The following is a 14,628-nucleotide window of genomic DNA, read 5'->3' as shown; positions in this document are numbered from 1 at the left end:
TTGTATAGGCCTATATTACTTACAGACTGTGAAAAGTCACGTGAGGTCCATAAAGTTGGTTTTATGGTTTTGGGGAGTAGACAATGTACTATATAATTCACAACCTTGAATGAAAGTGACGGCTTAACTGCATGGATGGGACTGGAAAGGGTGGACTGGGGAAGGAAGTGTCCAGTCATATCTGAGCTGCTACGCAACTTGGGATTTTACGTAATTGAAACATTTATTTAATTTATTTTTCTTTTTAGGGAAGAATTCTAGATTTTTTATTATTATAAAGGTCAAATAAAAAGGATTAAATTTATTTGTATTTTCATTATATTAAAATAAAATTTTTAAAATAGTTTAAATCCGCCTTTTTCTGCTGAACAAAGGCAACCTTATATTTTTTATTTTAAAAGAACAAAATAACTCGTAGGAAAAAACTAAGTGAGGCTTTATGGAGCGAACTTGAGCTCACTGAGTGATTTATCTTCCCTTCAGTCGAGTCATCCAGCGGCCAAAGGTGAAATCTCGGACAACTCAGAGCTGGATGCAGGCTTTATAGCATAAAGACATCCCAGCTCCTGCACCTCCACTGCTTTTGTCTACCGGCCTCTAATAAAACATAATGATGTTACGTGGAGGGAAGCAGTCGGAGACTCCTCTAATAACATCAAAAGTCCCTTCAAACTCATTTCAGGTTAAAAAAAAAACGAAGTTAAAAGTAGTGGTGCTATATGAGTGCCAGACATTTTCCACATATTCATAACTATTAAGGGGCAATTTAGCCAGCTTAATGAGTATTGCATATTGATAGGGGTAATCTGGACCCGGATCTCATGCATAATTCATTGCAGCCGGGATCATCGGCGGGTCAGGAGACGAGCTGCAGCCGCAGATGCGTCAGGAGGAAGCAGCGCTGCAGCCGCTATTTGCACCGTCACCACCGAGACTCGGAAGGCTGTTGGTGGAAGTTCAGAAGAAGAAACATTGTCAAGGCTCCTAATTGATCACCTTTAGTTAAACAAAAAAATTAAATGAAAAGAATGATTTAAATGATTTTGTTTATTTCTAATTTACAACTATTAAACATAAAAAATGAGAAATTAGTGCAAAAAAAGACAGAAAACAATTTAGGTAAACAATTTAACTAGTATAATTTCAAACAATATTTTGTGGGACAAATTCTGTTTTATCGCAGTTAATTTTTATTTTTAACACATCTTCATAATAATAACAACACTCACCAAAATGTCCCTCAGACCTGTCGAAATGTTATAAACGTTTAAAATTTCCACATTAGATTAGATTTAGTTGATCTAATAGTGATGGCAAACCAAATGTCACCTTGAGCTTTTTTCCTAATTTGGGGGGTGGGGGAGTTGAGACGGATGCTCAACATCTGTGTGCTGCTGATTATCTACAGTTTCAAGGTTCTGCCAGCAGAGGGCGCCTCAGACCGGCTCGGAGGATGATGGATGAGTTTGTTCTCCCTTCAGCGTTTATCAACAGATGTTAGGCAGGTTACCAAGCAGAACACGCAGAAAAGAAACACAAACACCAACTCCAAGTTCTTATCTGTTGAGTTTGAGAGGGAGGAATGAAGCTTTAATCCCAGATTCTCTCAGCTGAAAGTGAAGCAGATTTTTCAAAGGAGAAAGTCGGTGGAAATCTCTGCTTCTTCACTCTTATCAGTTTGTTTGAAATGCAAGTGGGCTGAAGTTAAGAGCATATCCTTTTCACTGATTTATTGCTGTAACCTTTTCAAAGTCGAGATGGCTTAAATTCTTAATATTTCTTAAACCAAAAGAGAAAAATAGTAAAATTGTCGCTCAGATCTGCATGTCATTGGTATGAAAATATTCTATCTGCAAATATACAGCACCCATAACAACGGTACATGTTTGTGCTGAAGTTGTGTTTCTTCACTAACTTAACCCTCTCAGGCTCACAACAAGTTTTGATAAAAGGACGAACAACTAAGTCCTTCAGGGGTACTTTTGAGTTGAAAATGTTCATGAAATACGTATGTGGAGTAACCAGGTAGGTAGGTTTTAACTGTTGCACATCTGCAACGCTTGCCTCCAGAGGGTTAATGTATAAATTAACCCATGTGTGTACCACCTTTGTATGTTGCTTTGGATAAAAGCGTCTGGCAAATAAATAAACATAAACATTAAAAAAAACTGTGACAAAACTCAAAACAAAACTCTGAATGACAACATTTCAGCACTGACTCTACACCTTCTGAGGCTGACCTTACTGTCAGATGAGTTCAGCACAGAAAGACTTCTCTAGACTGGTTTGTAAACACTTGTTTTTGAACTTCATCTCTTTTACTTTGCAGGATTAATTTTAAAGTTTGAAAAATGACCAAATAAACTCACAAAGGCCTTTTGTCAGTTTATTGACGGTCTGTATTTGTTGTTTTGGAAGTCTAAATGCAAACTAATTTTAAATTGTCATTAACCCTCTGGAGGCAGGCGTTGCAGATTTACAACAGTTAAAACCTGCCTAACTGGTTACTCCACATACGTATTTCATGAGCATTTTTTGACTCAGAAGTACCCCTGAAGGACTTAATTGTTCATCCTTTTATCAAAACTCATTTCGAGCCCGAGAGGGTTAAAACATTTTAGCTGCGTGACTGTTTCCAAACATTAATTGGAGAGGCTCTGATTCAATAACCTACACTTTTGTACATTTAACTACAATTTGTGCAAACATCACATGAAAAGCATGAGTATTTAATTTATTTACTGGAAAAAGCATTAGTTAACAGCACAAATAAATGCTGTACCAGACCCTGTTACACATTTGAGGACATTGGCTTCTGTTTTATTATTTAGAGACACTTGATGTTGACTTTAAGTGAAAACATTTCTCTATTTATTTTATTGGGGGTGATGGAGTGTTTGTTAATATTTTTTATTTTAATTTTACATCACATCAAATACAAGTTTGGGTTTACAGAGGTTAAAACTTTTTAGAATATTTATTAAAACCTAACTTTTTTCCATTATTGTCCTATTATCACTCATAAAGCCAAAACGACTTTAATTACACCCTATACTAACATTTTGCTAACCTATACAGTATCATTGTTAACGCTTAATTAACATGAGAAGCAGACGTTTTTATTAATGAATATCTAACATTTATTACAACAAATTTTTTTAACAAAACATTTTATGAATCACTTTGCTATAAACTGTTTTCTAATATCTTATTACCAATAATAACCACAGTTGATAAAATAATGAAGACTATGGTTTATGAATCTTTAGTGTAAACACTTGTGACAGGACTTTTCAAGTACAAGAAAACGTTAAACTTACGAGTGATGTTAATTGATCAATGAGACTTTTTAATCTAGTTTCTTTAACCCTTAAAGAGCAAGTCACCCCCTACCAGAGTCTAACTCCACTCCCACTTCATGTTTGAAAAATGCAACAAATGCTGTTGCCTGGCAGACCGAGAAGGCGGAGCTGCTAACAAATATACACACACACAGGCTCACGACAGCATTGTGACATCATAATGTACCAGTTTACATCATAGCATAACTCTTAGCCAATAGCGGTGGCAGATTTAAATTAAAATACAGTGCAGAGTTTTTACCTGACAACGGCACAACACTGCCAGTTTTAGGCAGAATATTTAAATTTTAACTAAGATGCACTGAAGTGCCAAATTATTGATGACACGTGTCTGCAGCACGATTAGACACTCGTTTATTTAGTTTATCAGCAAAAAAAAGTTTATTTGGGGGTGACTTGCTCTTTAAAGATGACACCTTATTTTATTTTTTAAACAAAACACATTTATTATAATTTGTAATGATGAATTACTTTTCAGGCATTTTGTTGAATTTTTTCATGTGTAGAGTGTTGAGCAGAATTTTAGTGATGACGTTTTTTTCTCCGTAAGGAAAACAAAACAAAAAGTTCAAAAAAGAAAATACACAAACCAAAAATGTTGTGTTTCTGGTCAAACGTGGCGTTTCAGAGCTGCAGGCCTCCAGTTAGAATGCTCTCTGCCTCCTCTCTGTTTTGTTTTATTCTTTTGCTCCACATTGTTGGAGGATATGACATGTGGGAGAGTCGCAGGGCGAGCCTTGAATGTGGCCATTGTTCAGCACATCATTTGTCACATCTCCTTCTCACAGCCACCGTCTGAGGTTGAGGGGTAAATGTGAGGAGGAACTCCACAAACAGCTACAACATGCTCGGCTGGCAGAGGGAGAGGGAGAGGCAGAGGCGAGGTCGGAAACAGAAGTAAGTTTTCTAAAAGTTTGCATTTCATAAGATAAAAGCAGAAAGGAGAGCTAAATCTGGATGAAGTGATTGTGGTTAAAAAACTGCTTTGACTTTAACTAAATCATCCATTTACTTTTATTTACAAAGTTCTCTGAGGAAGTTATTTTTGCATGTTGGTAAAAAATAATCTTAACAGAATATAATTTGATTTTGTTTTGGCAGAAAAACAACATGTGTTACATTCATAAGGTCATTCCGGCAGTAGACAGAAAAAAAATAACATTTTGAATTTAAAAATATTAGCGGTTTACTAAAAATCTCTCAATATTTTTATAATACAATAAGGACTAATTTGTAAATGTTGTTTTTGGAGCTTTAAAGTGCATCTGTGCTGTTTGTTGATAAGTGCATTAGTTTATGTATTGCCTTGCTCGTGTTGTCGGTGGGAAATCGAGTTGCTGCCACTGTTGATTCAACCGCCTCTGAATTAATTCAGAGCAATAAATGCTGTTTGCCTGCAGACACGTGGTTCCTGCAGCTAACTGACAGCAGAGGTTTCAGAGAGCTGCATTCATCAGGAGGCCTGACACTGGTGTGTGTGTGTGTGTGTGTGTGTGTGTGTGTGTGTGTGTGTGGCGGGGGGGGGGGGGGGGGGGCGCATTGCATATGTCCATCAGGCATGCAGCTCTGTGAGGAGAGGGCATGCAGCTCAGCCATGTTGTCATGTGAGTGATAGCTGCAGCCCACAGGGTTCAAATGTGTGTTTATATTCATCCAGTCTGTCTTTATTCGGAACATCAGATCTCCACCTCTCCTCTCATACATCAGGAGACAGTTTATTCTCCATACAGCACAATGACTGCTGATTTTCTTTGTGCCTTTATGGCGTTTTTTATAGGCTATCAGCCAGATTTATGGATTATTGACCTGTTTATTTTGTACACACATGTTTACTGCAGTACAGTGATCATTTTTGCACTTTCTCAGAGGCAAACAGCGTTATGTCTTTTGTTTATTCACTTATTTGTTGCAGGTTAATATTTCAGGATTAGCTCAAAGCATTAATTATGCATCTTATGTGCGCCTGCTGATGTCATAAAACAAGAGGCAAATAGAGTGTCATTTTATGCATCATAAAAAGTGTCACACTGCCCTAAATTCAACCCCATCCCCTTTAGCTTCCATTAATGTCATAAAAACAACATGACGAAAGTGCAGAAGTGATGCAGTTTGACATGATGCAACTTTTGCATTTTAGTCGCGATTCAGCTGTGAATGCAGGGGTTTGACTTGAAACAGATTTAATCACTCTAATGATTTTAAACGCAGCTGCGCAGTCACTAATTTCCAGAGTTTTACGCCAGATCTCACTCACAGGATTCGTGCGCTCACGCAGCTCGGTAATACTGTTCCGGGTCTGCAGTCGGTTTCCAGTAAACACCGAGCAGGACTGTGCCGCTGCGCACGAGTCTGCACAAGTCATCAGCAAAATGTTCGCACCAGAGATCAAAGACACCAGTTTGCATTAATTAACGCCACTTGGTTAAATATTACCTTTAAGATCCAATCAAATCAACGGAGCAAAACGTGAAGACGAGAGATCAAAGCGCCGCTAATCGATCGAAGGCAGCAGCCTAATTGTCACCCAAATCAGCAGTTTCATCACGGACCACCGTCTGTCTCAGAGACTAGACTAATTTGATCTTAATTTAAATACAAGGCCTCATTCGGGGAATGTACCCGGCGGTTCTGGTGTCAAAGTATCACAATACATGTATCTCGTGTTTAGAAATGATGGAAAATCTCCAAAAGAACTTTCCTATCCCAGTATCGCGAGATCTTGCGCGATCTGTCAGCACCAGCACCCACTACTGAGCTGCTTATTGTTGTTACTAATTTTAAGGATGAGGGATTAACATCTGGAATGCTTGTTTCCAGAAGTTAATCAGCTGATTGATTTCAGAGAGTTTTGTCAAAAATATAAGCTATCCAGAAAATTGCTAATATGACTGACTAAAACAAAATGTAGGCCAGGGCTCAGCGTTTGTGAATGATTACTCTCAATAAATAACATGCCAAAGTTTTGTTCAGTACCTGAGATGTTGTTGCCATTTTTGTGTTTACTAATGGGCTTGTTCGAGATTAGCCAGTTCTGCGCAGATTCGATCACCGGTGATCGGCGCGCAGTGCATGCCGGTTAGATTTGTGTCTGACTTGACGCCGACTTGCTCTGACGTCATGCATATGCAGGTAACGATATCTTCGTGAGAGCAAGGCAGCCACAATTGATTTTGGAGCAAGGCGCTGCAGTTACTCTCCACCTGCTGGAAAACCTAGGGGATGATGGGAAACGCCTGGCTCTCACCTGATCTAAGTTCTGATTGGCTCACATTCTGATCCAAACATCCGGCGGTAGAACATGAAATGCTAGTTGGTCACATGTATTCTGTAAATCATGTTACGTTGATTATGACAACTATATGGGCCATAAAGAGAAATGTGATTTGTGTTCTTTTCTCATGTTTCCCATGAAACACTAAAACTACAGCTGATGACCTTTAATTATTATTTTAGTCATATCTTCATATACAATATATGATATCCACAAGCACGAGAGGATGTGTTTCAGTTGCTAACAGGCACCAGAGTTACAATAAATAATTACACAAGTATGAACGCTAACGCAATATCTTCATCCATAGTCACCCGCGAGCTACATGTAGGGAAATCATCTTAGGTGTGTTCTTGCTGTGTCTTTCTAAATCCATGCTTTCGTTCTTTTTTAAACACAGAAACACAGAAACTGTTTCTGTGTTTAAAAAAGAATGAAAGCATGGATGTAGGGAAATCAGTCCGACTTAAACGCCGGCTTTAAGCACTCCCCCGCTGCGTCCGTCTGCTCTCGTCTGTTTTCCAGGCGAGGTGCTGCTCAACTTGAACAAGGCCAAAGTCATCTGCTGTGGTGGTCACTGTTGATATGCCTTTTATCTATAGCCTGTAGGCTCCACCACTGTCTGTAAAAGTCGTTAAGTGTGATGCAGCGTTTTTGTGTTTGCTAATGTTAACTAGCCATGGTCAGGATGGTGGCCCAAGGCAAAACGGACTTGAATCTCTCACCATCCCATAAAAACATGTAAAGACTTAAAGAGGCAGCCCCCCTCGAGCTAACTATTGCATGCATTTCATAAACATTAATTGTCTGGGGGCCCCGGGCCAGCTTGGGGCCCAAGGCAGTTGCCTTGTTTGCCTTCCTTGCAGCGCCCCTGGCAATGGCAGCCATTCCAAAAGCTATACACATGACTACATCCAATAATTACATTAATGAGAGCTTCAGTAAAGTTTTGCTAACAAAAAAAACACTGCAAACACACACAAACACACACACACACACACACACACACACAAAGTATAATTTTTATAGCCTGCTGCACCTTTTGGCTTTGGTTCACCTGAGGTCTATCTTTTTGTCTCTTTTGGTGTGCAGCCCTAAAAACGCTCAGGTTGAATGTTAAAAATAAATGCTGCTTTTGGAAGAATGTAAGTCAGCAAAACTTAATGCATCAAAGTGAGAGTGCTTCACATCAAGCTGTGATTTATCTAAACGAAATTGAGTTTATTGACTAAAATATCAACATCAGTTTATCATTATTATTCTAGTAATGGCCAAAAAGATGCAGCAGAATTCCATATATCCTGTACTAAACCTCTATTCTGATTTTTATCGTGGGGTCATTATTATAGCACACACACACACACACACACACACACACACACACACACACACACACACACACACACACACACACACACACACACACACACACACACACACACACACACACACACACACACACACACACACACACACACACACACACACACACACACACACGCTCGAGCTATTTGCAGAAACACAGGGCGGTCTGAGCTGCAGAAAGAGTGTCCACTCTGCTTCATCTCACCTTCATCTGGGAGCCGCTGCCTCCGATCATCGGATTATTCTAATCTGAGGATTTTTTATTATTATTTGAAGGTGAGAGGGGGTGTTTGTTTCTGAGCGGAATGAGGGTCGTGAAGGTAAGGCAGTCGAGCCGAGTTATGTGTCTTTATGATTTACGAGCCTGACTCCAGCCGCGGTTCAACCAGAGTTCATAAAACTGCATGCCTCCGGAATGATTCTCCCTCTCGCTGCATTTCTCTCCTCTTTTTTTGGAAAATGATGCTTTGTAATGCGGTTTTGTGGGATTTCACCGAAATAATTAGATACATTTAGGAGACCCTACAGCTGAAAAGATGGATTTGATCTCGATTCGGGGTATAAACACCTCCAGCAGCAGCGGTGGCACAATGGGCATTTGTATAATTTTGCATTTGATGTATGAGATTTTCAATAGATTGTGATGCAACATTTAATTTTTCTCTTGCAAACAGGGCCATCTTTTATCCAAACACAGGCTGTTATTTATTAACAGTCACTGGGCCCAGAAAACACCACAGAACACTTAATAAAGCCTTGTTCGTTTTAAAATTCCAGCCATGTTTATTTAGGTATTTATACTTGTTTAATTTATGCAATTTTTTTATCCAATCCGTTCTAATTAAATAAAAACTGTCAAAAGCGGAAGCCATATATTTTGTTGTTTGTATTTTTGTGTCTGAATTTTTGTTTTTGTTAAAACTGTTAGTATAAAGTATTCTAGGAGGGTTTAATAAAAAAGGGATCAGAATTTCTGTACAGATTTGACTCATTTTGGTGTTATTTTCCAGGCTCCAAACGTGTCATTTCGCCTGCTTGCTATTCATGTCAGCTCACCATTGAGTTGATAAGATGGATTATTTAGTCTCCTCCCTGATTCAGTCTCTTTTTTTCCCTGAATCCTCTCAGGCCTGAAGCCTTTTGGTCTCTGGAAAGCTGCCATGTGACATTTGGCTGCCAGTGCTCTGCCAGAAGGTTAAAGGGGGCCCCAGTGCATGTTTGATAAAAATGAAGTCCTGTGCCACACACAGCATCCACCAAGACTTCTTCAGCGACTCTCTGGATGGTGTCTCCAGGTTTGGAGGCTCTAGTCAAGAACACGAGCCTGCACACAGGTCCAAACCCCCAAGCACCAAAAAGATTTTCCCCTGGATGAAAGAGTCCAGACACTCCAATGAGAACACAGGTCTGTATGACAGTAAAGAAAAGCAGTGTTTTTTTTACCTCTTCTTAACAAGATAATTTCAGACATTTTTTCAGGTTTAAAAAGATCATTCTTTGGGTGCAAATGAGAAAACATACATTTGAGCCACAAAATGAAAATTTAATCAAAAATATTAAAACAAACATTAGTTGGCACAGATAGATTTATATTCATTTGTCACCCAAAATAGCAAGTCTGCTTTAGATTGTTTTTTTATTGTAAAAAACTGATAAAAGCATAAAAGGAGGTTTTAGTTAGAATTAGGTCAAAAACAAGGACAGCAAAATAAATAACTGATAATCAGCCCATCAACACAACTTCAAACTGTTTTATTTTTGTAATGTTCTTTACTTCACACCTCTTCCCTCCAGATTTCACCGAAAAGTGTCCAAGCTCGACCCCGGCCTCCAAGCGCATGCGCACCGCGTACACGAGCGCGCAACTGGTTGAGCTGGAGAAGGAGTTCCACTTCAGCCGCTACCTGTGCAGGCCGCGGCGGGTGGAGATGGCCAGCCTGCTCAACCTGAACGAGAGGCAGATCAAGATCTGGTTTCAAAACCGGAGGATGAAGCAGAAGAAGGACCAAAGAGTCCAGGGCCTCTCCACCACGACCTCCTCACCCTCACCCCCATCCTCCCCCTCCACTGCGTGCAGCCCCACTCTGGCGAGCCTTGGCTATGTCCATCTGGGTGCTGATTACCAGCCGGCTTCCCCTCCGTTCAAACAGCGGCCGGCTTACCCGGCAGAATACTCCAAATACCCACCTCCGACCTTTACGCACGATCCGCAGTTTGATGTGCGGCAGTACAACACACAAAACCCAACCGTGGGAGACGACCTGAACGGTCCGTACTTCTCACAGAGCTGCTCACCTCAGGACAGAATCATGCAAGCTCCAAAACTGACCCATCTGTAGCACAAATGGCGCAGCTGCCACTGCATGAACCGTTTATTTATTTTTAGAACAGCAAATCTAAATATAATTCTCCATATTTATTTATTTATTTATTTATTTATTTATTTATTAAAGTGATGCGTGTTTGTAATTTTTTGCGTTCGATTTCCCTTTTACGCATGCGTGTCTTAACGTTATTTAAAAACAATAATGCTTCAGACCATCCTTAATGAATTCACTTTGGGATATAATTAAAGGATAATTATTTCTGAAGAGATTTTAATCTTAACTGTTGATTAAAACATTCGTTTTAGAAACCAAAACGCTCTGAAAAGGCAAATCTTTCCCTTCTTGTTTAGCTTATTATGACCTCAGCATCACATTAACGTAATTAGATGTTACGTTCAGACGATCTTAAAGCGTTTGGAAGATTTTCCCACCCAAAAAAAGTCGTTAGCGCTCAAAAAAGGAATGAGGAAAATAAATCTCTGTTTGTGTCCTAAACGGGCTTTTGTTCTTATATGGTCAAAATGCACCAAACAAGCTGTCAGTGTTAAAAAAAAGAGGCGTGATGGATGACTGAAGTCACTGCGCTGACACGTCTCTGCAACATTATCTGACCCAGACTCGGTCAGAAACAAGTCAGAGGGAATATTTTACTAAGGCAACAGAATAATTAAACTAACCGATATTTAAAACGATAGCAATTTAAAACAACCAAATATTATTTTAATGTTAAGGTGAAAAAAGTCAAAACTTGAAGAGCAGAAAGGCTAAAATTATACATATATACTTTTATGATCATTTTTTGTCTGTCGTTGGAGCTCCTCTGAGTGCAGATGTGTCCTGATGTTTGCGCTCTTATCAAATGGATGAGCGGCGCGGATTGAAGCGTTTGTCATGTAAATTTGCGCCGTTTGATGGACGAGCGCGCAGACTTGACAGAGTGCTGCGGGTCTTTAGCCATTGGGCGTTCAGAGGGTCACATGGTGCGTCAGGAAGGTGATATGAGAGTGGAGGGCAGTTTTACAGCTTTGACATACAACCTAAGGTTAGGGCAAAAGGAGCACCCATTAATGAGTGCTCGGTCTTGATCGCTTGAACAAACAGGCCCAGGTTCGGGATGAACTCCTACTTAGACTATCCTGTGTGCAGCCGCGGAGCAAACATTTTCAGTGCCAATAAGTCCGGATATCCCAACCTAAATCATGGATATGTGTCGTCCAGCTCTTCCGCAACAAGTGACGGTTACGCATCAGATGGCCGTTTGTTGGCTGCAGCTCCTGCGCCGCACCAGAACCTCCCTCTGCACCACCAGGCCCACGCCAGTGTGGATCTGCAGTTCCCAGCACCGGGAATCCCCGTATATGGGTCACCTCTGGAGTACGGACACCAGTATGGCCTCGATCCCGAACAGGACCGGAGCTTTACTCACGCGCAGGTTTCCTCGTCCATCGGAACAAACATGGCACCCTACAACGGAGACAGCTTCGGGCCTGGAGGTGCGCCAGGGAGCCAATATCTGCAGCAGTTTGGGGATCAGAGGCTCCAAGAGTACCCTGAAAGCTTTTACGCGAGGCCGCAGTGCAAAGAGAAGGATCTGGAGCAAACGGAAGACTCTTCTAGAACTTTTGACTGGATGAAAGTAAAAAGAAATCCTCCTAAAACAGGTTTGTTGTTTCCGAGATGTGAAGCGTGCGTAAATCTCACGTTAGATCCAAAATCAGCTGAAAGAAAGCCTGATATATTCTGATATATTAACACTTTTTTTTTACTTGTCCTCCTCACACACGTTTCACTCACATAACCATCGTGCTTCAGCTCCATGTTTTTCCTCCATCGCCCATTCATCCATCTCTCCTCACAGCTGTCATGTCGGAGTTCGGGGTTCCGGGCCAGCACAACGTGATCCGGACCAACTTCACCACCAAGCAGTTGACAGAGCTGGAGAAGGAGTTCCACTTTAACAAGTACCTGACGCGAGCCAGGCGGGTGGAGGTGGCGGCCAGTCTGGAGCTCAACGAGACGCAGGTGAAGATCTGGTTCCAGAACCGCAGGATGAAGCAGAAGAAGCGGGAGAAGCTGGGCTGCGCTCTGGCTCCGCTGGAGAAGAAGGCCGGTGGTTCTGACGCCTCTCCTCAGGCTCAAGGGGAAAAGCTGTGACCAGTGATGGACTCTGAAAACATGACTCCGTGTTTCTTGCACCTCTCCAAACAAAAGAAAAGACAAAGAAATGTGGAAATGAGGATTTGAGAACTTTACAGGGTCTTCTTTGAAAATGTTTTTATTTTAGTGTTGAATATTTTTATCATGAGCTTTTGTTGCTTCACTGACGTCATCATTTGCACTATTTATTTACAGGGTATTTTACAACATTTGTCCAGAAGATTTAGCTTAAATAAAGTTTATAAAATAAAACTTTTTTTGCATAAAAGGAAATATTCTCATCTTGTCATCCTTTGGATTTTTTTAAAAACACAAATTGGTTTAGTTTAAAATGACACAAACACTTGTAGATTTCAAACATATAATTTCAATCAGATTCTACAGACTTCCACAAAGTTTGCTTGCATAATGTGACAAGAGGAATCTTTCACAACAACACACGGGGTGGTTCTGGGTGACCTTTTCACCTCCAAATACCTCCAGGGGCTCTAAACATGACAACAAACTCCAGGAAGCAGGTCTCTCGCTGGATTTGTTACACAAATTCTACTTGCTGACACATCTTGTCATAGATCTAAGTTAGAATCCTTCTTGAAGCGGCTGTATAAAAACAGAGCTAATTGTGGCGGAAGGGGCGGCTAAACGTTTCCAGAGCCTGACCACCTAGTTTCCTCTGATTGAGATGGGGCAGCAGTTTCAATATTTGCTCTGGGTGATGGGTTTGCACACACAGTTTCTGCTCCAACAGCACCGGCCTGTTGATGCCCTTCTTCCTGAAGCCGAGGTTCATGCAGAGTTCAGCCACAAATGAATGCAGAGTCAATCTGTCAAGACACCAGAGAGGCTTTGTGGAGCAAAACTCTCTGGCTTTTAGAATTCACATTTTCACACAGACTGCTTTTAATATTCCAACTAGGATGTTTTAGCCATGAACTTAATCTGTTCAGAGGTGTTTTGGAGGAATGAAAATCCGCACTCCTTTGAAATTTATCTGCAAGATGAGTATTTTTTTTTACTTGAAAAGACTTTACAGTTGAGACACCATGCAGCCTGCAGATCAGAAGGGCTCGGATATTTGACGTTTTAAGAATCACCAAACCAAAAATCCAGCTCATCGGGCGAGTCGTGCTGAGAAGTGACAGATCCAACGACATTAAGGAGAGAACAAGCGTGGGACTTCTTTCAGGGGTGTGATCCTTGCCATCTCTGGAGGTAATACCTCAGCGCTCCCAGCAGGCTCTCCATCTGGAGGTGACAGAGTCGGTGGTGCAGCCAACACCGGGAAGACAGATGTTCAGCTGGGAGAGAGGACAAGGAGGTTTTTCACCTTCCGATCAGTGGAGAACGCAGGGCATAAAGGGTACAGGAATGGTTAATAAAATAAATAAAATCTGTTCATGAGAAAAAATCAACAACATGACCTGACTGCTACAACTATATATGATAAATGATAAATGACCCGCACTTTTTAAACGCCTTTCAGAGTCAGAGGACTCCAAAACGCTTTACACCACAGAGTATGATTCATCTCACACACACACACACACACACACACACACACACACACACACACACACACACACACACACACACACACACACACACACACACACACACACACACACACACACACACACACACACACACACACACATTCACACACTCATGGGGATGCGCTGTATTGTAGCCACATCTGTCCTGGGGGCATCATTTGGAATTCTAGGATGTCCAAAGAATGTCCCGCCTTTCTCGCCTCTGATTGGCTGGAAGGGCTCTACTACGATTGGCTATTTAGTGTAAGAGGAAACAGTTTTCCCGTGCTGCAGGTTTTTATGTTTACAGCCAGATCTTGAGGAGTTTTTTGAAGAAAATGTGAACTCATCGCTATAATAAACATCCTTTCCTGTTTAGCAACAAACCACTTTCAGTTTCTTTCATTAAAAAACCCCGAAAAACATCAAATGTGAACTTGTAATAATTATTGTAGCATTTTATCACACTGCAGACTGAATTTGTATCTGTTGGCTCTATTGGGGTTATCTTATTACTTCATTATTAGGCTATCCTGCTTTAATAGGTTAAGGCTGTTTACAAGAGCACATCTCTCATCAGATTAAATCATTTAATCAAAAATTAAGTTAAAGCT

The 14,628-nt window shown here is 40.7% G+C and overlaps 2 protein-coding genes across 5 annotated transcripts; both read left to right on the top strand.

Annotated features, from left to right (window-relative positions):
• The first annotated feature begins 4,055 nt into the window (after nt 1-4,055).
• LOC107387454 (homeobox protein Hox-B3a) lies at nt 4,056-10,339 on the top strand. 3 transcript variants are annotated; one of them, XM_054749394.2, is made up of 3 exons: nt 4,056-4,259; nt 9,127-9,403; nt 9,793-10,339. In XM_054749394.2, the coding sequence occupies exons 2-3, from the start codon at nt 9,226-9,228 to the stop codon at nt 10,335-10,337; spliced, it is 723 nt and encodes a 240-aa protein (XP_054605369.1). In that variant the 5' UTR covers nt 4,056-4,259; nt 9,127-9,225; the 3' UTR covers nt 10,338-10,339. The 3 variants fall into 3 exon arrangements, with proteins under 3 accessions (XP_054605369.1, XP_054605370.1, XP_054605368.1); XM_054749395.2 differs by lacking the exon at nt 4,056-4,259 and adding an exon at nt 7,499-8,274; XM_054749393.2 differs by lacking the exon at nt 4,056-4,259 and adding an exon at nt 7,499-8,318.
• A 23-nt stretch (nt 10,340-10,362) lies between these two features.
• On the top strand, nt 10,363-12,866 carry hoxb1b (homeobox B1b). Of its 2 annotated transcripts, none has more exons than XM_015962424.3 (2): nt 10,363-11,986; nt 12,184-12,866. In XM_015962424.3, the coding sequence occupies exons 1-2, from the start codon at nt 11,440-11,442 to the stop codon at nt 12,477-12,479; spliced, it is 843 nt and encodes a 280-aa protein (XP_015817910.1). In that variant the 5' UTR covers nt 10,363-11,439; the 3' UTR covers nt 12,480-12,866. The 2 variants fall into 2 exon arrangements, with proteins under 2 accessions (XP_015817910.1, XP_015817908.3); XM_015962422.3 differs by having other exon boundaries at nt 12,138-12,485.
• The last annotated feature ends 1,762 nt before the right edge of the window (nt 12,867-14,628 follow it).

Source organism: Nothobranchius furzeri, chromosome 16 (assembly GCF_043380555.1).
Source record: "Nothobranchius furzeri strain GRZ-AD chromosome 16, NfurGRZ-RIMD1, whole genome shotgun sequence".
Taxonomy (NCBI): Eukaryota; Metazoa; Chordata; class Actinopteri; order Cyprinodontiformes; family Nothobranchiidae; genus Nothobranchius; species Nothobranchius furzeri.
Note: the sequence above shows the minus strand (reverse complement) of the source record. Positions and strands in the feature narration are given on the sequence as shown.

Excerpts from the sequence above, each read along its gene's own strand:
- LOC107387454 (XM_054749394.2), top strand. The coding sequence starts at position 9,226 with ATGAAGTCCTGTGCCACACACAGCATCCACCAAGACTTCTTCAGCGAC. Across the intron at positions 9,404-9,792 it reads ACACTCCAATGAGAACACAG|ATTTCACCGAAAAGTGTCCA; the intron begins GTCTGTATGACA and ends TCTTCCCTCCAG.
- hoxb1b (XM_015962424.3), top strand. The coding sequence starts at position 11,440 with ATGAACTCCTACTTAGACTATCCTGTGTGCAGCCGCGGAGCAAACATT. Across the intron at positions 11,987-12,183 it reads AAGAAATCCTCCTAAAACAG|CTGTCATGTCGGAGTTCGGG; the intron begins GTTTGTTGTTTC and ends CTCTCCTCACAG.